The sequence below is a fragment of the Arachis hypogaea genome, chromosome 6 (genome assembly GCF_003086295.3).
Source record: "Arachis hypogaea cultivar Tifrunner chromosome 6, arahy.Tifrunner.gnm2.J5K5, whole genome shotgun sequence".
Lineage (NCBI taxonomy): Eukaryota > Viridiplantae > Streptophyta > Magnoliopsida > Fabales > Fabaceae > Arachis > Arachis hypogaea.
The window spans coordinates 109718676-109743848 of record NC_092041.1 but is presented as its reverse complement, the minus strand read 5'-3'; the positions used below and the strand labels follow the sequence as shown (position 1 = coordinate 109743848).

Genomic DNA, 25173 nt, shown 5'->3' with positions numbered 1-25173 from the left:
CCGTGCGGCATGTTTTCCTGCCTCGGGAGTAGATGATCGTGTCATTTCGTCTTCTCGGGATCGGGACTCTTCACGGGTGCTCTCCGCTTCCGTTCGGGATGCGGAGGTGCGTCGCAGGCGGCTTCGGTGGGAGTCTCTCTCTTGGCTTTCAGGGGATGGGGTGTAGCTGGGATCGATGGTTCGTCCGTCACGCTCCTGGTCGGCCAGTTGTCGCTCCAGGTTCTGGACCCTGTGACGTAGCTCCTGCATTATTATGGCGCTGTCGCCGCCCGTTCCCCTGAAGGGTCGCGTCCTCGTGTGCTGTTCATTGTGTTGTCGGGGAGACCTTCGCCGTCCTCTCAGTGAGGCGACAGAGGCCGCCCTTTCCGCTCCGGCTCCTCGGCCTTGGTCTCCGGGACCCGGCACAACGTCCATTAAGCCAGTTCTCACAGACGGCGCCAATGTTCAGTTGTCGGTTGCCGGACAGGTCGGGTGGTAATTGGAGGGGGTGAGAACGCCTCGATCGCGGTCATGCTGGGTTCGGGTTTGCCGTGTAGCCGAGGTTTCGTCGTGAAAGAAAAGAGGGGGTGCCACCTACAAAGACACTCCGACGCTCTAGTCAGCTAGTGTGCAGGCGGGAAGAATGATAGGTGGAAAGGTGACGTACCTTGGGGGAAGGGCAAGTCCTTCCCCATTTATACCGTGTCAGAGGTGGGCCCTTCAAGGACAGGCCCAGCTTCCTCGAAGCTTCCTCACAGCTGTAGTGGAGAGCTGCCAGGGACGCGTGTCCGGGTCGCACAGTGAACCGTATATGCCCAACCGTTCGAGTCGGGTCATCTCTGGGTCGGATTGACCCGCAAATGGCCTGGGCCAAGCCGTAACAAATTAGTTTTTTGTTTCATAAAAATTTTGAATATTATTTTCTTTTAAATTTAAACGGTTATATAAAGAGATATAAACATTTGTCTACCAAAATCTCTGTATTCAACTTTTATTACCAAAAATTGATTAATTTGATGTAACTTGCCTTGATGAAAATTTTTATTGTAAAATATAAAGTGTAAGAAGAAAAGTGAAATTTATTTTCGAAACAAAATTAAATCAAATTAAATATTAAGAATAATTTAAAAATTAAAAAAAATAAAACAAAAAATATATTTTATCTATATAAAATTATTAATTATAGACTAACATAAAAAATAACTATTGTTTGGGAGACTGTTTTAAAAGTGGATAGAAAATTAACTTTGGAAGATAATTTTAATTCGGCCAGAGTTATGATTTACACAACATATAGATGTCACTGAATTTCGATATAATTGTTATCGATAAATAGAGAAAAATTTGATATCTTCGTGAAAGAAATATATTTTTAAGGAAGTGAATTATATGGTAAAAATGTAAATTTACAAATTTTTTCTTTAATAGAATGAAAGAGATCAGAGATTAATAAAGATAGGATCCATATTTTGAATAATAATAAAATAATAAAAACTAACTATAAAAAGAATTATATTCTCTCTATATCATTTTAATCTGTACAGTAGAGTGTCTCTTTTAAAAAAAATACATAACGTTGAACATACAATTAAAAAAAAAAAAGCAGACATCAGACATCAAGAGAAAGAATATTGTAATAAGGTGAGAGTTTTTTTGAAGATCAATTGGTAGTGCATGATGATGTGAAATACAGGAAGAAAGAGGTAAATTTCTAGACATACACGATATGGAGACTTTAATATATATAGAAGACTCAAGCTTAACAAAGTGCTTCCTAAATAATAGAAATATAAAAGAAGTTGTTCAAGAAACTCAATTAGAGTTTTAATATGGAACAATAAAAAAAACAAGAATTAATGGTAAGGAGACACATGATGAGATAGAAAACGTATTGGTCTCTAACCCTTTATTTCCACCGAATTTTGAAGATATTATTAGAAAATGTTTAGCTCAACCGAGTCTTAGAAAGCAAAGACCAATTCAAGTAAAGACGAGAAGTGTGATGGGAAGGAAAAAAAAAAATTAGATAGAGTTTGTTTTGAGATATTGAGACAGAGGTTGAGAAACTAAGATTTAATATTATATTTGTTAGTTCAGAAACTAGTACTAAAATTTGTTTCTGTCTTTAAAATTTTAATATTTTAATACCTCTAAAAAGTAGGAATTCAGGGGACTAAAATTTTTAGAGATGGAGACTGAAACTTTAATAATATTTTATACCTAAAATATTCTCATTTCAATTAATTAATTTTAATTTTATTTTTTGTGCAAATTAAATTAGAGTTTTATTCTTGTTTCAATTTTGTCTTCCATTTTATACCAAACAGAATATTGAGATTTATTTTAATTTCTGTCTCTTAATCTCTGTCTCTCAGTTTCAATCTTTTTGTCTCTGTCTCTCCATCAAATATTATCTTAGAAAGACCAAAAAGATAGAAAAGTAAAAATAGATTTAAAAAAAGAAGAGTGGTTAATAAAAAGAGTCCAAACAGAAATGGAGTAACAAGAAAAAAGGACATAAAAGGTGGGATAAAAATAAAAGAAGACATCAAATAAGAAATTCAAAGAAAAAAAAGTAAGACAAATGTAGAGGGAGAGATTCACACAGTGCAAACAAAAATGATGAATTTGAAAATGAAGCTACTAATACTTGGAGAATAGGATTGCAACTCAATTTGATATGTAAGGACTAAGGACGAGGAGGTTGTGGTGGCTTACCTTAATTAGAAAGAATTAGGATAAGAGAAATACTATCGAAGATATGAGCATAATCACAAGGACAAGAAAAAGAAAGAGAGCGATGTAACATTAGAAAGTAGTATATTTTTATAAGGATTATATTGATGGAGAGGAGTTAAACAAAAGAGAAGGATGGTGGTAGCATAGTTATCAAATTCAGTTCGACTCAGTTAATCGAACCGAAAATTCAGTCATATGATCAGCCAAAGCAAAAATCCAGTTACTTATTAATCATCAATTCGAGTTGAGTCATTGTTTGTTAGGAAAAAAATTTCAGTTGATTTGTCTTTTGTTAAGATAGTGTTGTCATTTTATGTGATTGGATTGTCTTATTTTGCTCAGTTTTTGAACTCCCTTTTTGTGATCGAGTGTTTAATTAGGTATTGGAAAAAAAAAAAAAAAACCCGTACAGAAGTGAAGTGAAAGCAACTTTAATTTTGCCAAAGTACCGCACCCTGGTTTCTTCAATAACCTAGATTTTCACTCATGATGCTTTCTCTTGAATCAGCAGACAACCCAAATACTTAACAAAGAGTTTGGAGAAAGACAGAGAGGATAACATATCTAGATTGGCTCTGAGTGAGATTGTATGTATGAGACGGAAAAAATAATTTGGTTTGGTAGCGTAGAAGAAAAGGCCAAGAGGGTAGTATAGTTATTTTTTATATATAAGTAGTAATTGTTTTGGTATTCTTTAAAAACTATAAGGTAACTGTTGGACTTTATAGTTTTGCGAAATTTTTAATTAGATTTTTATATTTTTTTTTTAATTGAGTCTTTGTATCAAAAATTTTTTAATTGGGTTTCTACATTTTTTTTCTTTTATTTGGGTTCTTTGCACCAATTTTTTTAGTTGGGTCTCTATAAAATTAAATCCATTACTGCCAAGAGGAATCTAATTAAAAAAAATTTGGTATAGAGACCCAATTAAAAAAAAAGTATAAGAATTTAATTGAAAATTTGACAAAACTATAAGACTAACAGAATAATTAAGTCTTAAATTATTGTTTTATATTATTATTGAGAGTATATATTTGAATAAGTTCTTGAAAAATTTTGCATCAGATATTTTCTCTCTAAAAAATTTTTATTACATTGATATTCTTAAATTTTACAAAAATAAAATATATAATATAAGTCCTTACTTTAGTTAAATATATTATTTTTATTTGGTCAAATAAATTTTTAAAAGTGATGCAAAGATCTATATATTTTATTTTTATAAAGTTTAAAAACTTCAACATAATTATTGGGGATAAAAATATTTGATGCAAAATTTTTTAAGAATTTATTTAAATATATTTAACGCATGAAATAAACTTTTTTACATATTTTATTGGAAACTATTTACGATGTTGTGTTTGAATTTTTTTTTTCTCAAAATAAATATTTTATTAATATAATGAAATGACATGAAGAATCAACTAGTGATTACACACAGGGGACATTTAAAAAAGATCAACAAAAATTATGATGTAAATGAATTATATTAATTGAATAAGTAATTTTTCTAATTTCTCAGTAGAAGTTTCATTCTCCTCTCTTTCGAGAAGAACTCCATGTTCAGTTCATCTTTTTCATTTTTTCTGCATGGATCGGTGAGCCGCTTCAACATACATCTAAGTCGTCCTCCATTTTTTATTGAAGATCAATTCATTCCTTGCTTTCTAGATCTGCCAACACAAGTTCGTTATCAGCTCTATGTCACTTAAATAGTTATGACTTCTATGTTTGCTTGCTTGTATGAATTCTAACCATCTCTCCCATGGTTATGTTTGTTGTGCAGGAACTTCAAGCTCCGCGAGTCTCCATGCTTCCACTGAGTCCAGACAGTCAAAAATGCAATGATCCACTGATTCTTCTTCCGTTTGGCGGCGAATACACATCAGGTTAGAAGAAGTGATTTTGGAATGCAGCTTTTGGTTGACTGGTAAGTCGTCATGAGCCATCTTTCAGATAAAATTTTTTACTCTAGGTTGGCATTTCATCTTTCATATGTTCATCCAAAGCACTTACTGCTTGCATCGATCAGGGAGAAACTCCACTAGAGAGTGGTAGAAGAGGAATGCTACTTGGTAATCTGACGCTACAGAATATACACCGTTGTTGGTCCGCATCCAAGTTAGTTTATCGTCGCCTTCACAGATAGGAGTATTAATGATTACTTCAGTGATTTCTGGTTGAAAAAAATTGTGCTATTTTAACATGGTCCCAAGTTTTGTTAGGCAAAATTAATTTTGAGACCCACTGAGGGATTCTATCAGTGTTTTGGTTAGAAATAGGTATAATTACAGTGTAGTCATTGACCCATGAATCTGTATGAATGCTCACCATATTTTCCCTACTAATTTTTCAGATTAGTCCTTTTTCCAAGACTTTTCTGCCTTCCAAGTCACTCCTCCAACCCCATGATGGGTTATTCCCTATCTATGCTCTCAGAAAACTTGTAAACATGTAGTATTTGCTCCTATAGACTTTATTAAGCAGTGAATTTGATTTAGTAAGTAGCCTCCAGTCTTGTTTTACAAGCATTGCAAGGTTGAAAGTTTTTAGGTCTTTTAAATTTAGTCTTCCTTAATTTCTGGGTCTACATGTAATCTGCTAACTTATCCATTGCATCTTTCGCTCTCTATTTTTTTGTTCCCACCAAAACTATAAGATAGTGCATTGTAACTCCTCTAGTAAAGTATCAGGCAATCGAAAACAGCTCAGAGTATAAATAGAAATTGTTGTAGCTACTGCCTTTATAAAAATCTCTCTACCGCTAGGAGAAAGTAGAGCTCGTTTTCATTGTTGGAGTTTCTGACGAATCTTGTTTTTAATATAATTGAAAGTAGTTCTCTTGGACCTCTGAATAACTGACGGTAACTCCAAATGCTTATTTTGATATTCAATATGCGGAATCATAAAAAGATTAGACAATTGGTCTCAGGTTTGAAGCGGTGTATTTCTACTGAAGAAAAAAATGACTTGTCTAGATTAACCACTTGACCACTTATACCCTCGTAGGTCTGTAAGATACTTAGTAAGCCTCGATAGTCTCCTTCTGTAGCCTTGCTAAATAAAATTGAATCATTTGCAAAAAATAGATGGGTAATTCTGGGGCATCTGTGATTTAGTCTCAAAGCAGAAAGATCCTGTCTCTATTTTTCTCTGAGGAACAGATGGCAGAGACCCTTTGCACAAAATAGAAATAGGTAGGGAGAAAGAGAATTGCCTTGACGCAACCCTCTACATGGTTTAAAATAACTACATGGTTGACCATCCACAGTAACAGAGTAAAAAACCGTCATCACACATTCCTTCATCCAATCTGGCCATTTATCGCAAAAGCCAATTTTTTCATCATTGCCTAAACAAAAGACTATTCGACTCTATCAAAAGCCTTACTCCTATCAATCTTTAGAGCTAGTTCACAGTCACCATATCTCTTATTTTTCAGGAAATGTTTAAACTCATGAGCAATAAGAACATTATCACTAATCAGCCTCCCTTTAACAAAAGCACTTTGATTGTCACTAATCACTCTATTCATGACTGTTTGCATTCGGTGTACTAAGATCTTAGAGATAATTTTGTAAAAAATACTACTAAGACTTATAGGCCGAATATGCTTCATAGAACTAGCATTATCAACTTTGGGAATAAGACATATATGAATGTGATTAAAAGTTTTTAAAATTTTATCTCCAAGAAAAAAACTTCAGACCGCTCTGATCACAACATCCTTAATTGTCCTCGAAAAATATTGAAAGAATTTAGCTATAAACCCGTCATCCCCAGGAGCCGAAAAGGGGTTAATAGAGAAAACTGCTAACTTGATTTCCATATCTGAAACTGACCGAATCAACTTTTTGTTTGTGGTTGCATCGATTTTCAAAGGCACATGTTAAATCTTGTCCTCCGGATCAACCGAGTTGCTAGAGGCAAAAAAAATTCACAAAGTAATTCTCTGCGATTTGAGCAATTTCGTCCTGGTCTGTTGCTGGATTTCCTTCTTCATCCTCCATAACACACACCTTATTCTTCCTTGATGGGTGGAAGAATTTAGTGTTTCTATCTCCCCAATTCAGCCATTGAACCCTGAGTTTTTTTCTCCAATATCGTTTCTCTTCCTCCACAATCTCTTCAAGTTCTACTTCCAATGTCCGAATCTCTGTGGGATTAACATGGTTTCCTTTTTCGTATTCAGCAACTAGTCTTTTCTTAATGTATGAAATTCAGACTTGGAAATTAGTGGGAGAATTCCTTTGCTAGTCCACTAGTTGATGCCTGTAGTTTTTTAGCTTTCCAGCCAACTTAAACATTGTAGATCCAGAGATTTTTATTTTTCATACCTCTTTAATTAATGTCACCACCTCCTCCTTTTCACAATCTTTCTTGAAAGCGGAATCTTCTCTTAAATCTCTTCTGTTGTCGATCGTTACTTAACAAAATTGGTTTGTGGTATGACCCAATACAATCTAAATGCGTTAGGAATGCATTTGGCCAAGTCACTCCCCATTCATTAGTGACTAGCACCCTATCCAGTTTTTTCCGTATCAAGTTACCTCCAAATTGACGATTGCTCCAAGTGAAATTTCTTCCTTCGAAGCCCATATCTACCAACTCACCCTCATTGATAAAGTCATTAAATTCTTGAATTGAGAATTCTACCTTATTTCGACCACCTTCCTTTTCATGATGGAATTTAATTGCATTAAAGTCCCCTATCACAATCATTTTTTCGTCCCTAATCTGAACACTTTATAGTATTTTTTTGAATTATTCTCTTCTTGTTTCTTCTGTGCTAAATAAACCCCAATTACCTTTCATTGTTGATTAGATTTTATATTGTGACACTTAAAGTGAATAAAAAAATTTTTTTACTTAATAACTTGCAAATTAATACCTTCTTTTTATGCGACTGTCATGCTTTTTGTCTGACTTCCTAGATTCACCATAAAACAATTTGTAAAATCTACCCTTCTAACAACTCTCTTCATTCTCAAAGCATTGTTTTTACTTTCATATAGTTGTGTTTGAATTGGACTATAAACTATTAACCTATTATATCATTTGTATTTTTAAATTAATTGTTCCTTTTATGTTAGTTGATTAAAATGTTAATATATATTTGAATACATATTTCTAAATATATTAATCTTTTAAAGAAAAGAAAGTAAAATAGAACGCTAATTTAGTAGAGATTAATTAATTTATTGGGAAATAATACTATAATAAGTTGATCAATAGAAAGAGTAAAATCTAAAAGAATTAGCCTAATTTACCCTGAAACATAATTTTAATATACTTTAGAAATTTATTGTAAAATATCTGGATGGTATATCTTTTCGTTTTTGGAAACCATAGTAAGTTTATATTATTCAAAATACAAAATTACAAATAGTCAAATATAGAAGAACATCGTCATGACGTCGTGTATATAAAAATAAGATAATGCTCGATTATTGATTGATAAAATAGATTATTATGTATTTATTTGAGGAAAGAATATAATGGAGGCGGCCCACAACTGTAAGGAATTTGAATGGATCCCGTTAATTATTATAAAAAATTTTTTATTTAAAATTTTATAACTATATTATATGTACACTAAAATTAATTATTAATAATAATTATTAATATAAAATATATATTAAAATATAAATATATATTAAAAATAAATTAAATTGTATATATTTATATATAAATATATTATTAATTAATTTTAGTAATTAATTTTAATATATAAATAATATATTTAAAATTTTTAAGTTACTGTGATTTATACGAAAGACTAGGTGATCCACGTCATTCAGTTAGCAAATGGGTAAAAAAGAATTGTCCCACTAGATATTTATTAAAGATTATCTACTTTATAGTTATGTCTTATAAAAGTTTAAAGAATAATTTTTTTTAATATTTTTAAAAATTTTAAAATTATATTTAATATTTAATTTAATTTAATATATTCTTAACATTTAAAATAATTTCAAATCTATTTCTATTGTTAACTTTTTAATGGTTAAAAGTTAATCAATTTTTTTTAATTTTAACCTTAATCTAATCTCTCGTTTCAATTTTAATTGTCCAATTCAAGTCTTTACTAAGCCTTCCACACATCTAAAACACAAAGCCACTTTCAGATTTCTTCTCACTCGCACCAGGGATCACTGCATTGCAACTGCTGTCGCTAATTTGGGTTCAGCCTCTTCTATTTTTTTGTGCTATAATGCATGAACACAGATACAGATACAAATACGAAATATAATATAGAATACGTTAACACATAAATTTTAAAATTTTATAAGATTTAGATACGTATATATATAAAATATAAAATATTTTTTAGATAAATTGTAATAATATTTTAATATTTTATTGATATTAAAATATAAATTAATTTTTTAATTATTTTTAATATCTTATTTTAATTATATCAAATATTTAAAATATTTTTTATTTTAATAAATAATAATATATACTATATCTAAATTTATTTCAAGAATATATGTTAAAAATAAGATTGAATACATGGACACATAATTATATTTAAGTGTATCCAAGTATATGTAAAAAAAATTAATTTTTATTAAAATACAGTTAGACATGACAGATACACGTATCGGACGAATATTAATAAATATCGTATCCAAAATATGTCTGACACGCGAACACAATAACTCAACGAAATACCTGTCCTTAGTAACTTTTGTCATTTTGCCGTCCTTGTTACTTTTGGAATTTTTGTCTATTGTGATTCGCGGGTTTTACTTTCTTCTCCAGTTCATATTAAAATACAAAAAATATATTTAAAATAAATTATATAATATATATACATATACAAATATATAATAATTAATTTTTTATAAATACATTTTAAATTAATTTAAATTAATAGAGTCAAACGAAAGTTATTTTGGATTTTATTCATGCTTCTTTGTTATGATTTTAATAAAGTAGAATGAGTAATCTTTTATCTTTAATTTAATTCAAATATTTGTGTTTTCATAAAATTAACTAAAAACAAACGAAATTAACACTGTATGTATAAAAAATATATTTTATTTAAAAATATCTAATTATTAATTTTTCATTAACTTAGATAAACATTTATCTAAAATTCTCAAATTACATATAACTCCTTAATAAGAGTTTTTTTTTTTTTTTTCGAAAGATGACGATCAGATGCGCAATTATATCTACTGTGAATATACCTTAATTTTAGTGCAAAGTTTATAGCAATGTGTGATGTGTCTAATGCAAAATACAACAGGTAAGATATTGTTATTGCAATTAGTAATGTGCCCAAATATTTACTGTACGAATGTGTTTTATCTACAAGTTAATATTCAATTTGATTTTTAAAATTTAATATTAGATTAAAACTAATTTTTAAAATTATAATTTAATTTAAATTAAATTTTAAAATTTATAATAATAACTCATGTTAGTTTTTGAGTTAATTTTTGTAAACGGTATATTAATTTGATACGTTAATTTATTAAAATTTAAATTTTTTATTTAAATTTTATGTGATCAAGACTTATTATAATTTTAAAAATTTGATTGTTATTTCTAGAATCACAAAATTTTTAAGTCGAACTTGTTATTGATGTTTTCATAAAAATGTTGAGGAGCCAATCAAATTTATAAGAGGTTTACTTAGTCACCTTATATTTATGTGAGGAATCTAAATCTTAATAAATTAACATGCAAGATCAACACATTGTTTATGGAAATCAGCTCAGGGACTAACGTGAGTTATTATTGTAAATTTCGGGATTCAATTTGAGTCAATTGTAATTTTAAGAATTAATTTGAATCCGATCTCAAATTTCAATAGTTAAATTGAGTATTAACTCTCCCATTTGTGACGAGTGATTTACATGGTCTAAATGCTTAGCTACATGAAGAAAAAAAAAAACATCAAATGGAATAATAATTATGATCTAAAAAGGTTGTGTTTGGTTGATGTCTCAAAATAATAAATACATAAATATATAAGAGTACAGAAGTGCTACACATACAAGTTAGGTCAAACCCAACAAAAAGGATGCTCATTCATACGAGCATGTCAACACGCACGCTACTCAATGATTTTCATAATGCGTTTCACGTTCCTCCTCCTCCTCTTCCTCTTCATTCTTCTCTTTTTTCTTTGCGTTTTCCCTCCTTTTTCTTCATGTGTTTCATCTTTATCGTCGTTTTTTATTACTCTTGTTGTTGCTATATTTTTTCCTCCTTCTCTTTCCATTAATTTTGTAACATTATTTTTTTCTTCCCAAGAAGAATTATGAGAATATGAAATAAGATGAAGAAGAAAAAGTAGCAGAAGATGAAGAGGAGGAAGATGATGAGTTTTGAATTATGCAGAACTTATCAATACACATACACCCAAATATCTTCGTGTTACACCCAAATTTACTGTAAATACAGAAAAATATTTCCTCTAATGCTACTTTTTTTGTTATTCTTTTTTTTCTTATTTCTTTCTTTCTTTTAGTTGAACGCATGTAATAAGTTAAAAGAGTAAAACAAGAAGAAACTTGAGAAGATAAAACAAGAAAAAAAATGAATAAGAAAAAAAAGAATAAGATGATGATGATGATGAAAAAGAAGAAGAAGAAGCAGCAGAAGATGAGGAGAAGAGAGAAGAAGAATTTTAAATTATGCAGAACTTATCAGCACACATACACCAAAAATTCTTAAATAATACACCCAAATATCTTCATGTTACACCCAAATACAGAAAAATATTTTCTTTAATGTAGAACTTTCACATTACATTCAATTCAAACCATCAACGATGAACAATAATTTTCACAAACAAAAATAACATTATTCACCTACTGAATCATAAGCTACTAACGAAAACATTAACTAGAATCGAACCACACCTCAAACACTTGATTGGATTCAAAATAATCAATTTTATTTGGGTTCAATTGACAATTTGAACTTGAATTATTCATTATCTTCAACAACGAGATAACTGATGATAGAGGAGAAGGAGAAAAAGGAAAGAGAAGAAGAAATTCCAATGAAAAAAGAAGGAGAAAGAAAAGGAGGTGGCATTGGTGAGAGAGTAAAGAAGAAACTTAAAAAGGTAAAACAAAAAAGAAAAGATGAATAAAAAAAAGAAGAAGAAGCAGCAGAAGATGAGGAGGAGGAAGAGGAAGAGTTTTTAATTATGCAGAACTTATCAACACATATACACCGAAAATTTTTAAATAATACACCCAAATATCTGTGTTACACTCAAATTTACTGCAAATACAGAAAAATGTTTCCTTTAATACTGTATTTTTTTCTTCTTTTTTTTCTTTATTTCTTTCTTTCTTTTAGTTGAATGAATGTAAGTTCATCCTCTTCCAAGTAATTTTGTATTATTATGTGTTTCTTCTTCTTCTTTGTTTGATTTGTTTTGTTTTTGTTATTGTTAAAAGAGTAGAACAAGAAGAAACTTGAGAAGATAAAAAAAAAAAAGATGAATAAGAAAAAAAAAAGATGATGATGATGATGATGATGATGATGATGATGATGATGATTAAAAAGAAGAAAAAGAAACAACAAAAGATGAGGAGGAAGGAGAAGAAGAAGTTTAAATTATGCAGAAGTTATCAGCACACATACACCGAAAATTCTTAAAGAATACACCTAAATATTTTTGTGTTACACCTAAATATTTTCGTGTTACATCCAAATTTACTGTAAATACAGAAAAATATTTTATTCACTGCATAACTTTTACATTACATTCAAAACATTAATCTGAACAATAATCAATTTTGTTTTGGTTCAATTGATAATCTGAACTTGAATTATTCATTATCTTCAACAATGAGATAAGGAGGAAAAGAAGGAAAAGGAAGGAGGAAAAGAAATTCCAATGAAAAAAGGAGGAAGAGGAGGAGGAGGAGGTGGTGTTGGAACGTGCAGTAACGACATGAAGAAGAACGTGCGCACATTGATTGAAAAATCTGTTAAATTAGAAGGCGCGTGAAATCGACGTGCTAGAAAAGGCGCGTCTGATGTAAAATAGAATATATAGACTTGTATAACTTGTATGGGTAAAACGCTTGTATGTAGAGAATAATTTATAAGATTATATAGACACAAGAAGATATTTAATTTTTCATCTTATTTGATAACTTAGACACAATGCAACACACAACTCAAAATTTCACTAAAATATTAATTTTACCTTCACCATTCTCCCACCACAATTTTTGTCCTTCTCCCTTTTTTAGAGTTATATCATTAGTCATCAATGCCACTATCTTTAACCAAATAAAAAAAAAACAGTACCTTAATTCAAATTAAATTTAATATGTATAAAATCAATAAAAAAATTAATTTGATGCATCCCAAACAAAATAAGATACACAAATTTAATTAAAAAAAAAACAATTCAATGAAGGAAAATAAAGGAGGAAAAGTGAGTAGATTAGAGGAAACATTCTCCTTGCATAGAGAATGACGTCACCATAGAGGAGATGGAGGATGACGTCGACGAAGCCCAAAACCAACAGCGGATCTGGACAACTACGCAAAGCCTAAGCCTTTTGATAGAAAAAAAAAGGTTGAACAAGCGCGGAAGAAAAGTGGTGATCGACAAAAAAGATAAACTCAGATCTAACTATCTGAGAAGGAGAGTGAAGCGAAGAGAGAAAGCACAGTGGCCAAAGACAAAAAGTGAGAGAGAGGTGGCGATAGGTGCTGCAAAGAGAGAGGGAGAGAAACGATGAGCAGCACGAAGAGAAAGAGGGAGAGTGGTGATTGGCAGCAGAGAGTGAGAAGGGAAGATGGAGGGAGGATGAAGAATGGTGAACTATGAGAATAAAATGAGAAATTGGAGAAAAGGAGGTGGAAGATGCATGAGAGAGAAACAGGAGGGACACAGGTTGGGAAGAGTGAATTTGGGATTCTGAAAATCAAATAAGAGTAAAAGTGTAAAAAATCAGTGTCTCACAAGTTATGTTTCAATTATTTGGAGGTATATAAATTTAGTGTCTCCATGTCTATTCATGTCCTCTGTATCTATAAAAAAAATTGTGTGTTTTAAACCAAACAAGAGACGTATGTGATTGTGTCCATGTCTTAGAGAGATATAGACAGCAACTAAACATTGCGTAAAAGATTATTCATGTAATATGGCTTAGTCTTGAGAATAGGAATATAAATAGAAACTCACATAAAGTTGTTTTCATATGAAATTGATATTTAAAAATCATTACAAGTTTGGATAAATTATCAATTTCATACAAAAAAAAAATATATGTGAGTCTTGAGATCCATGATTGTCTCTGCAACATGCATATTACATTACTCCCATGATATTTAGAGGGAAAAAAATTTTTTTTTTTGAAATATAAAATTCAACACAACAAGATGGAGCAAAGAAACAAACCAAAGATCATACAAATTAGTAGCAAACTCAACTTCTTCGTCATCTCTCGCATTGTCATTAACAACAAAAAGAATCAATTACACTCTACACTCTATATCTTCTAAAAGACAATGCAACAACATTCTCAACTCTCTCTCTATCTTATTCTAAAAAATTGTTCAATTCCTTTCTATCCAAGTATTTTAGACAATAGCAAAAAAATCTATTAACCACTTCTGAAGTAGTTACTTTTTCATTGTCGCACCCATTCAAAAAAAACTACCCACAAAATCTCAGTATCTGAAATGTAATCTTACAATATTTTGTGTATCTTTTCAATAGCCTTTTGTTTTGCATTCCAGAAACTTTACAACAATTTAATTTCAATTGTCGCATCTACTTGAACCATGGAGAATATGTAATTGTCTTTGTTATTAACTGTCCTATTCTCTGAACTTCCCTAGTACGAACATTTGCAAATTCAAACTAGGAGCACTGCATTTAGTTTGCTGCAACACAACATCAATGGTGACAAAAGCAGAGTCAGGCACGAGGATTTGAATTCACAGAGCTACTTCCAACATCTTCAATTATAATATATAACTATATGCAATTGATACTTGCAATGCCAACATGATAGAAAAACATCATAGACACATGCTCATTAGATTCGATCATCTTCTAATAACAAGGAAATGTCTTTGATAATCAAGTCCTTAAAGGACCATGCAATAAGATGCCAAATGAATGGCTTAGATGGTTGTCATACTAAACTTGTTGAAAATGCTAGATTTACCACAAAATTAAATGTATTTTGCAGACCGATCCCAACATGGTTCGATTGGACCAACTTTGTAAGTACTGGTTTGTTTTTTCTTTTTGGAGGAATTAGTTTTCGTTTTTTTTTGGAAGAATTGATTTATATTTTTTTTTAGAATTTACTACATAGGCCAAACCTACAACCCACCCAAACACAACTTATAGAAATTCATACCCCAAAAACAAGGTTTAATTACTACCCACAATCCAATATCATTATCCATTCTCACTAGAACTTCATCTTCTCAGTTATGGCAGCTTCTATCTTCTCCTTGCCAGCAAAAAACAAAGTCTGCAACAACACATTACTATTGGTTTTTGGAACCATCATGTTCATCTGCTCAAAACTCCTCTACTCTGCCACCTAATTATGTTATGTGCCAATGGTAAAATCCAACTAAGAATCCTCTCCAGTGTTTCTTTCCACTCTCTAGCAAGAACAGGATCACAAGCAGAGAATCCAGCATCTTTCAATAACTTACAATTAAACTAAAAAAAATCACCACACCCCAAATTACCATTCCCATCAAGTTTCAAACTTTTGAACGGCCTAGCAACATGAATAGCATAATTTTCACTATTGGGATTTTGATCCGAAAAAAAAAACAGTAGCTGAAACAGATAAACTACGAGACAAATAAGGAACACAATGCCCAATTCTAAACACAACCTTAATCCTTGCTAACACAGTGAAAACAAATCTAACAAGCAACAAAACAACGCCATCAAAATCTTTGTTCCACAAAGATTTTTTCTTTAATTCCTTAACCTCTTGCTTCTACCAGAAAATCTTTTGCTAAAGATCACATAATTTCTAATAATCCTTATTATTAACTGAACAAAGTTCAACTTCACCATTATTGTTGTTATTACTATAGTTAAATACTTTTTTCAACGCACTTTCTAGAGCCGAAAGCTCTTTTTAAATTCTATATTTTTTTCAAATTTTTTCTAACCATTACTTTGCTTTATTTGTAAATCAGCCCATGTATTTTTAATTATTTGAGTTTACAACCTCATCTTTTAAGGTCCAAAATATATATTTTTCAAAAAAAAAAGTTTCTAATAACAATATTATAGTTTTTCGTGTCTCATCAAACTTCTATTTCGTGGATGGCAACACGGAATGATGCTTTTTTAATTTTGTGGATGACACTACTAAAATGGCACACATACACATTTCAACAATTCATTATATTTTTGTGTGTTCATTTTATTTAAAATAATAGCCCTATATCATGTAAATTTTTTTTTAACTGACTTATATGATATCCAAAGAATATTCAACAAATACCCGTCAGTTTTTTTTTTTAATTTTTATAAATGCGTTATTTATGGCCTCGCTAAACATTTCTGAGTTTCTCACCAAATAAATTGGTCACATCCTACAAACAAACCATCATAAAAGGAAATGAAAGTAGAACGGATTACGTAGACTTCAAATTCGATTCTTATTCTCATTGGACTAAAGACAAGAGAGGCCAACTAGCAACCATGATAAAATTACTTATTTATTTAAATACAACATTAGATAAAGTTTTTTTTTTTTTTAGAATCGGACAATTCTCAATTTTAAGTATTACACAATATATTCACACACTTTTCACATATTTATCATACATGATAGCAACAGTTAAAAATTTTTTTTAATTAGTTGTAATCGATGAAATTCAAATTCAAAATTTTTAATTAAAAAAAATTATGTGATTTAAACTAATGTTTGTTGGTACATTAAATAAAGTACTAAGTACTTTATTTCAGAGATACATCTATTGTCTATACGATAAGATAAGATCTGTCCAAGATATACATTCTGAATACTGGGCCTAATTGACCATGGTTCCATGACCACTGGATGCCATCCTAACCACAATTGCAAGGGAATACAAAAAAAAATAATAATAATAAAAAATAAAAAAATACTCAAACTCTTTCATCCATATTCTCTCGTCCGTAAAAATTGTCATATTCTTAACGTTGTTTAATTGATTGTTTGTCTTTCTTTCTTTTTCCCTTTCTCTCTCTTTTGAATCATTGTTCAAATATCCACATCCTCTCTGGAAAATTGACGAAGCACTTCTCCCTCAAGTCATCATAATGGAACTTTCATTACTTCCATAGAACCACATGGAATATCCCTCAGTAAAATTCCTTTTCACAAGTTCTAATTGGTATTAGTATTGTTCTATATATATTAAGTTCAGATTATTATTTATCTTTTCACTTACCAATAAGCTTTCAAGAATTAACTAGCTTCATGAAATAAATATCCCTTATAACACCCCTTCACTTCCTTTCCATTTTAGTAGTAGATTTCACATTACTAAAAAATTAATAAAAATACTATATATCTATAAAAAAAATTAATTATTAATTCATTGTTATGTATTTATTAATATACTTTTAACATATATTTTATAATTTAATATATTTTATATAAATAATTAATTAATAACTGATTTTAATGTATATATAACATATTTAAAAAATTCATTAGTGTTCAAATTGGATTTTAGTAACAAGATTACTTAGCAAATAGCAACTACTTTATCTACTTTTAAGCTAGCATGCATTAAAATATTTTCACTTAATCAACCAATCATGCATCTTCAATAATAATGATATACTAATAATAATTTCTAAACATAAAACTCATTTCAATTTTTAGAAAACTTTTTATTAAGATATTATATCATCACCTTTATTATTATTATTAGCTTAACCCCTAATTCACAACCCCAAAGATAACATGAGCCAGTAAGATTTTTGACAAGGTTAATGATAAATTAATAATACTAATTAATTTATTTACGAACAACTAACAAAGCCACATCTAAGAATACAATACAAGCAACAATTAAAAAAATGAAAACAAAAGCTATGTTAATTGATGATGATCATGATGATCATCATTATCATTATCATCTTCTTCTTCTTCTTCATCATGTTCTTGCAGATCTGCAAGAGAAAGGCTCCTAGATTTGAAGCTCCCTAACCTAAGCCTCATATGAGCAGCATAAGACTGGGGAGGCACTCTGTTCTGCTGCTGCTGTCTCACACTCAACACTTCATCTCTTGCAGAAGACGAAGGAGATGAAAAGACCTTTCTACCCTTCTCATCTTCCTCGTCCTCGTCGCCTTCTTGTTCTTGTGCGGCTTCATCGGAATCCTCGTCGAGGGGCAAAAGCGGCATAGACTGTGGGTTTGACCACGTGTAGAAAGAGGATCTCCTTGACCTTTTTGACGCCATTAAAACCCTCCTTCTCTTGTTGAATGGATTCTCTTGCTTCTTAAGATCCTTCACAGTGTTCACTTGTGACAGATCCGTAAAAGATTTTGATTTTCCACTAAAATGGTTCGATAATCCCCTCCTAAACAAATAATAAACACCACAACAATTTAAAATAATTTGAAAATTATCACATCTTTTTTAATTATATAAAAAAAGACTCCTAACACTTCAAAATCTTGAAAGAACGCAAAAGGAAAAATGAAATTAAAAAATTAAGAAAAGAAAGGGTTGAGAAATAGGAACTGACTTGATGGGAAGAGAATCTTCTAGAGAATCCAAAGAGTTCAAACCATTCAACTTGCTTTGAACTTCTTCATCTTCGTCATCTTCTTTTATAGGTGAAACGACGTCGTTTTCGATGTCGCTGTCGTCGGGGGTTCCGATCGACGACGAGCTCTCCGAAGAATCGCCGGCGAACAAACCGGCCTTTCCTCCGGCACGGAAGCCCGAACCTTCATCGAAGAAGGAGTTTGACTTTGTACCGTCGCGTTCGATTTCGCCGGTGGTACCGGCGTTACTAATCGTCGGTCGGTCGGCGTCGTATTCCGCCGTGGCGTGAGGCGGAGAAGAAGGAACCTCGATGGTGAAAGCAGGACCCACCAAAAGCTCCATTATTACAAGCAATTAAAGAATATTGAAGAGAATCAAACACTCTAACCCTTGTTTCGTTCCTTTTTGTGATTGGGATTTTTCTCATTCACAGAAAATAGCGGTTACAAAACAAATTAACTAACTTTTGTTAGGGAATGGAGAAGAAAAGCAAAAGAAGAGAAACAAGTGAAGAACAGAAATGTTCTCTATATATAAAAGTATATCTCAGTGGAAAGAGAGAGAGAGAGAGTAAATAGTGAAGAGCGAAAAGAAGGAGAGAGAAAGAGAGATAATGTTCGCCGGCGAAGAAATAGCATGAAAGACACGGTTTGAGAAGTTCATGATGACGTGGCAAGAATAGAGACCCGGAAATCCTGCTTAAGTAATTTTGGTTAAAAACTTAGAATTATTATTGAAAGCTTTCAAGTTGTAAATATGTCGGAATAGGATGATTTTTAATTGTTGATGTTAATTATATATTAAAAAATAATATTTGTATATTAAAATCAGTTATTAATGTATTTATGTATAAATATATGTGTAATTTAATTTGTTTTTAATAAATATTTGTATTTTAGTATATATTTTATATTAATGACTAATTTTAATGGTTAATTTTAATATATGCATAATATAATAGTTAAAAATTATTAAAATATCAATATATTTAAAAAAAATTATTATTATCTTTCTTATAGATATTTAAAATTACAATTTGAAGGTTGTGGTAGGCTTAAAAAATAGGAGGTTGAATCTATGCCTTTTTTTTAAGTTGCTGTTATGACCTTTTTAAATAAACTTTCAATTTTACTTTTATTTGAACTTAGCAGCGAAAAATTTATGAAATAAAAAATAGAACACAACAGAAAAGAGAGAAGCTAACACCAGCATGTATCCTGGTTCGGTTGCTTTGTGCAATGCAACCTACGTCTAGTCTCCTCCACAACAATGGAGGAATTTCCACTATAATTAAAAGTATTACATACACCAATTCCACAGGATTGACACAATCCTTTCACACTCAAGTTGTAACCTAACTTGACATTGGCTATATTAATACCTAACTCTTCGCTCTTAGTGCTAACCCAACTAAGAAATGAATACCTCACAGGTACAAGATACAAGACATAGACATACCTAAAGAAATCAGAAAATAACTCTAGACTTTTCTTTCAAGTATATCACTCAACCTTTTTCACTCATGGCTTTTACTTGAGCCTCTCAATATGTCTTTTCACACAAGAAATTACAGAAAGATAAATATAGAAAAATACATTACAATCTGAAAAACATGAAGGAGATTGACTTCATCAACAACCTCTTTACTATGTGATAAACCAGATTTGCAAACCTCTTATTTTTCTCTTCAGTATTGGCCGAATGCTTTTTTAAAAGAAAACATTATCAAAGTAGAGGAACTTCTTCAGGGAACTATTCATAGAACACAACTTACCAAACTCTGATTTTCTCTCCTTACCTCTGAATGAACATAAAGCTTCTTTTTATCTCATTGCATGTTGCTTGGTTGCTCTTCCTAGGTCAACTCCTTGAGTCTTGAGCTTCACCAATCCAGCTGTTCACTTTTTTTCAGTAGTCTTCAAAATAGAAACTTTGCTTCTGACTTCCCTACCTTAACCGAAAGCCATAAAACAGCAACCACAAAATTTTTTTCAATGGTAAACCGAATCTGAGCCATTGAGAAACTACTTGGTCCCCAAAAATCACTTGTGACCGTAGATACACAGCAGTGAGGAACATAGATCAACTTTCCTTTGTATCCCATTTCGGATTGAGCAGAGAGTTGGGAAGAGGAGAAGAAGATATGTTGCATGTATAAGGAAATAGGTTGATTAGACCTTATCTTTCTTTGCTTAACCTTCTCTTACCTTCTTCTTCCGTGACAAGCTTAGGAGCTGAATTCTCTTTCTTACTTTTTCTGAGTTCTTTGATTTGACTGAAACAGAGAAAAGGAACGTTGCTTTGGAGGCAAGATGAAGGGGTTTGTTGAAATCAAATCGGGCTTGGATCGGATATCCATTAGACAACCCGTTTGATTTCTTTGGCTTTGTTTTCTTTTCGGCTTTGCTTGATTAACCAGCTCACCAGCCTTGATATTTTGTTTTCATTCCAATTTAGACTATAGGATTGAATTTTGGCCTGCAACATTTAATAAATAATTAGCAACATATAATTGTTAACATTTAACACTAATTATTTATTTTACCAAAAAATAATGTTTGTCATTACTAATTAATTTAGTTAATTTCTTAATTCAATACAATTATATACGTCTAAATCCAATCATCAATTGATCCATAGAAATAATAATATGTTAAAAAAGCTTTTATATATTATTATAATTTTATAAATAAATTTGATTATTCTACTATAGTGACTTTTATTATTTTAATAGTTAATTATTTAGTTAAAAAATATATAAGATAATAAATATATTTTATATATAAATACGATAACTAATTTTTTTTTATGTATGGATAGAATTTTGTTTAAAAGTAATAATTGATTAGTTAATTGATTGTGTATATGAATGCACAGTATATGAATTGAGAGAATAATGAACTAGCCATGATGCTTATTATCCTGTTGTTTCTTTTTAACTCCGATCCATGATATAATCTAACAACTGATGTATTTGATGAGGTTTAGATTGCTATGATTATATGGTGATTTTGTGTTTTCTTTTATTTGTTTGCTAAACTTTGATTTTATTATAATGAAAGTTATCAACACTTAGCACATGCTTTCTAGTTGGGAAAAGTTTGGTTATATACCTAATCTGTTATTTCTCCAAACCATAAGATGAAGTTTTTGATCAATAACAAATTAAAGCTTTTTCTCTTCTGTTTAGATCTTTATAAACATTATTACAATGCGTTGCCAGAACAATTGTTAAAGCTAGCTTTCTCAGTTTGTTTGATTGTAATTAAATTATTTAAAAAATATTTTTTTAAGGAAATTTATTATTTTTTAATGTATTTAATAAATTTTTAAAAATAAAAATAAAAATACTAAATAAATATTTATTTTAAAGGTTATAATTTATTTTTTTAGAAACTATTTTTTATTTAAAAATTATTTTTATATTATTATATCTAAATATAATTAATAAATAAAAATATATGTTTACGTGAAATACAAACATCAAATTACCTTTTTAAAAAAATTGAATTACCAATTTTTTTAAGAAAAGTTCACCTAAACAAATTCTTTATATTAATAATTTCAATCGGTTATTTTTATATTATTTTAGAAATAATATATTTTAACATCTAATTAAAAAAATATCATGCATGTGCGTTAAATTAATCAAATGATCAAAATTGAATATTAATTTAAAAAATTATTATTTACTTATATATCTTTTGATTTAATATGCTAATATCACAACGACGACAATAAAAATAATAACATCAACAACGATAAAGTATTATCAACAAGACAACAATAATGACCACAACAATAATAATAGCAGATTAGCAGTAGTATAGCTGCAACAACAAGACACTAGCAAAATAGCAGCAACAGCAATGACAAAAATAAAAGTAACAATAACAATTTATAGAATAAACATCTAAATTGGTTCTAAGAACTTTTAAATTAGACATTTTAGTTTACAATAAATATTTATTCTCTAAAGTCCTAAAAAACGAGATACATTGAACAAATTGATTCTTTCGTCGTGTTTTGATAAATTTATAATAAAGAATTCATATTGTTTTAAAATAATAAAATTAGAGGATAAAATATCCTCTCCTTTAAATAAGGCGTCATATTGTCTTTTATAAAAAAATTATTAGAAAGCGTAAGTTATTCTCTTAATTTTTAAATAAAAAATATTTTGATATTTTTTAAAAATAATATATATACAATATACTTAAATTTTTACCTATTTAAATGTTAAGATGATGAATTAAGAACAATTTTAATAAAATGTTTTTTGGATATTATTTTTTTATATTTATAATAAATAAACTAATTTAAAATTAAAATTTGTATTGAATATAATATTTAAAATGAATAAAAAAAGGCTTTATCACTTAAAAAAAACCTAATTAAATATTATCATTTGTATAATTTATTAAATTAAATAATAAAAAAATTATAAAATTTAAATTGAGTTAGGACCAAATATTAAAATAACAAATTTTACATTAAATTTTAAATTAATTTATATTTTTTATTTGTATCATGCCATCAAGTCAAATGCTTAACGATTAATTTTTTAGACACTGCAAAGGCATAAAGTGAACAATTCTCCTAAGCAAATAAATTCTATTTCTATTTATCTTCTAGAATTGAGAAGAGATGGTTAAAGAATACAAATCTTTATTTATCGGTATCAACTTGTGTTAATTAATTTGTATGATATATAATCTTACAAATATACACGTGACACTTTATAAAATTCAAAATAAAATTAAAATAACGAAGATCAAGCCTTGGAGATAAGACTGTAAATCATCAGTGTTTGTGAAAATAGAGAGGTGGCACTTAGCTGGGCTTTTAATTTAAACTTGTTATTGGTTCTTGGGAGTTGTACCTGCCAGATTACCATTACAGCCGTCTTTTTTGTTTGCTTGGATTTCCAGTATTCCACGTTCCCAATTATGTGTCATTGGGTTGCAAAACATTATTGTTCTCCTTCTCCAGCAGTTCTTGCCCTGCGTCACAGCTTTCAATTTCTCATGTCAAAGGAGTTATTCCCATCTCATCTGTGATTGTTATCCCTTCTCGTACAGTTCAAGTCACTGCAATTGATGTGCATAGGTCGTTCCCAAATCAGTTAAAGTCAAACTTACTTGTATTCTTTCATTTTTTCCATGACATGTAGAGATCCACAACACATTGCTGCTGGCCTTTTTTGCTAGCATCAATTAGATGATCCGCTATTATCATATGCTACCCCTTGATCAACCAATGACCTACCACTTGAACAGTGACTCATTGTCTTAATTGTAATCATTATTTGATTTTGGAATAGACTCCAAATTAAGAAAAGACGAGAAACCAACGTGGTATAGCAAGAACTTGAATGCAATTAATGTGTCTCATCAAGATAGTAATTAGTTGTCAAAATGAAGCCTAAAAATTAAAAAGAGCATCACAAAAAGTCATATTTACTGTATCGATAATTTGATTTTGATAATTATATTTTGAAATATACTTCAAATCAAGAAAATATGAGAAATCAACGTGAGTATCTAGTGAAAATCAGAAGAGATCTCGGCAAAAAATAAGAGAAAAGAAGAACTTAAATATAATTAATAAAACCTAGAAATTAAAAAAAAAACATGATAAAGAAAAGTACGTACTTGGACTAACTCGGCACCTTGAAAATATGAGAAATCAATGTGAGTATCAATTAAAAATTAGAGAGGGTCTTGGTAAAAAATAGGAAATAGCAAGAACTTGAGCGTAATTAATAAATCTAATCAAGATAGTAGATTGTCAAAATAAAATTTAGAAATCAAGAAGAGCATGCTAAAGAGCAATACTTTGGAACTTGGAAAAGATGAAAAATTTACGTGAGTATGCGTTAAAAATCACAAGGCATCTCGGCTGAAAATAAGGAATAGTAAGAACTTGAATGTAATTAATGTGGCTCATTAAGATAGTAGGTTGTCAAAAAAAAGCTTAAAAATCAAGAAGAGCATGATAAAGAACAATACTTGGACATGGCCTCGGTGCCTTGAAAAGATGAGAAATCGCGTCGGTATCCATTAAAATTAGAAGAGATCTCGGCGTAAAATAAGAGATAGCAGGAACTTGAATGCAATTAATGTGTGTCATTAAGATGGTAAAATTGTCAAAATAAAACCTAAAAATAAAAAAGAGCATGACAAAGAGTGATGTTTAAACATTGACTGAGTGCTTTTATTGTATCGATTATTTTATTTTGATAACTATAAGTTTTGAAATATACTTCAAATCAACGTGAGTATCTAATGAAAATTAGAAGAGATGTCGATGAAAAATAAAAGATAGCAAGAACTTAAATGTAATTAACGTGTCTCGTCAAAATAGTAGATTGTCAAAATGAAACCTAAAAATCAAGAAAAACATGATAAAAAAATACAAAAATATTATTCGTAAACTAAAATTAATCACTAAAATTAGTTACTAATGTATTTGTGTATAAATACATGTGTAATTTAATTTATTTTTAATGTGTATTTATATTTTAATATGTACCTAACTTTAATGATTAATTTTAGTGTACACGTAGTATTAATTAAAAAAGTACTTTAAAATTGACCCCATACCTTGAAAAGATGAGAAATGATAGTAAGTATCTATTAAAAATTAAAAAGGGAACTCAATAGAAAATAGAAAATAACAAGAATGCGAATGTAATTTA

The 25173-nt window shown here is 29.8% G+C and overlaps 1 protein-coding gene across 1 annotated transcript; it reads right to left on the bottom strand.

Annotated features, from left to right (window-relative positions):
• Positions 1-17674: 17674 nt before the first annotated feature.
• On the bottom strand, positions 17675-19214 carry LOC112755615 (KID-containing protein 1). The gene is made up of 2 exons (XM_025803821.3): positions 18451-19214; positions 17675-18282 (listed from the first exon to the last, which is right to left on the bottom strand). The coding sequence occupies exons 1-2, from the start codon at positions 18813-18815 to the stop codon at positions 17790-17792; spliced, it is 858 nt and encodes a 285-aa protein (XP_025659606.1). The 5' UTR covers positions 18816-19214; the 3' UTR covers positions 17675-17789.
• Positions 19215-25173: the final 5959 nt, after the last annotated feature.

Excerpts from the sequence above, each read along its gene's own strand:
- LOC112755615 (XM_025803821.3), bottom strand. The coding sequence starts at position 18,815 with ATGGAGCTTTTGGTGGGTCCTGCTTTCACCATCGAGGTTCCTTCTTCT. Across the intron at positions 18,283-18,450 it reads GAAGATTCTCTTCCCATCAA|GAGGGGATTATCGAACCATT; the intron begins GTCAGTTCCTAT and ends TTATTTGTTTAG.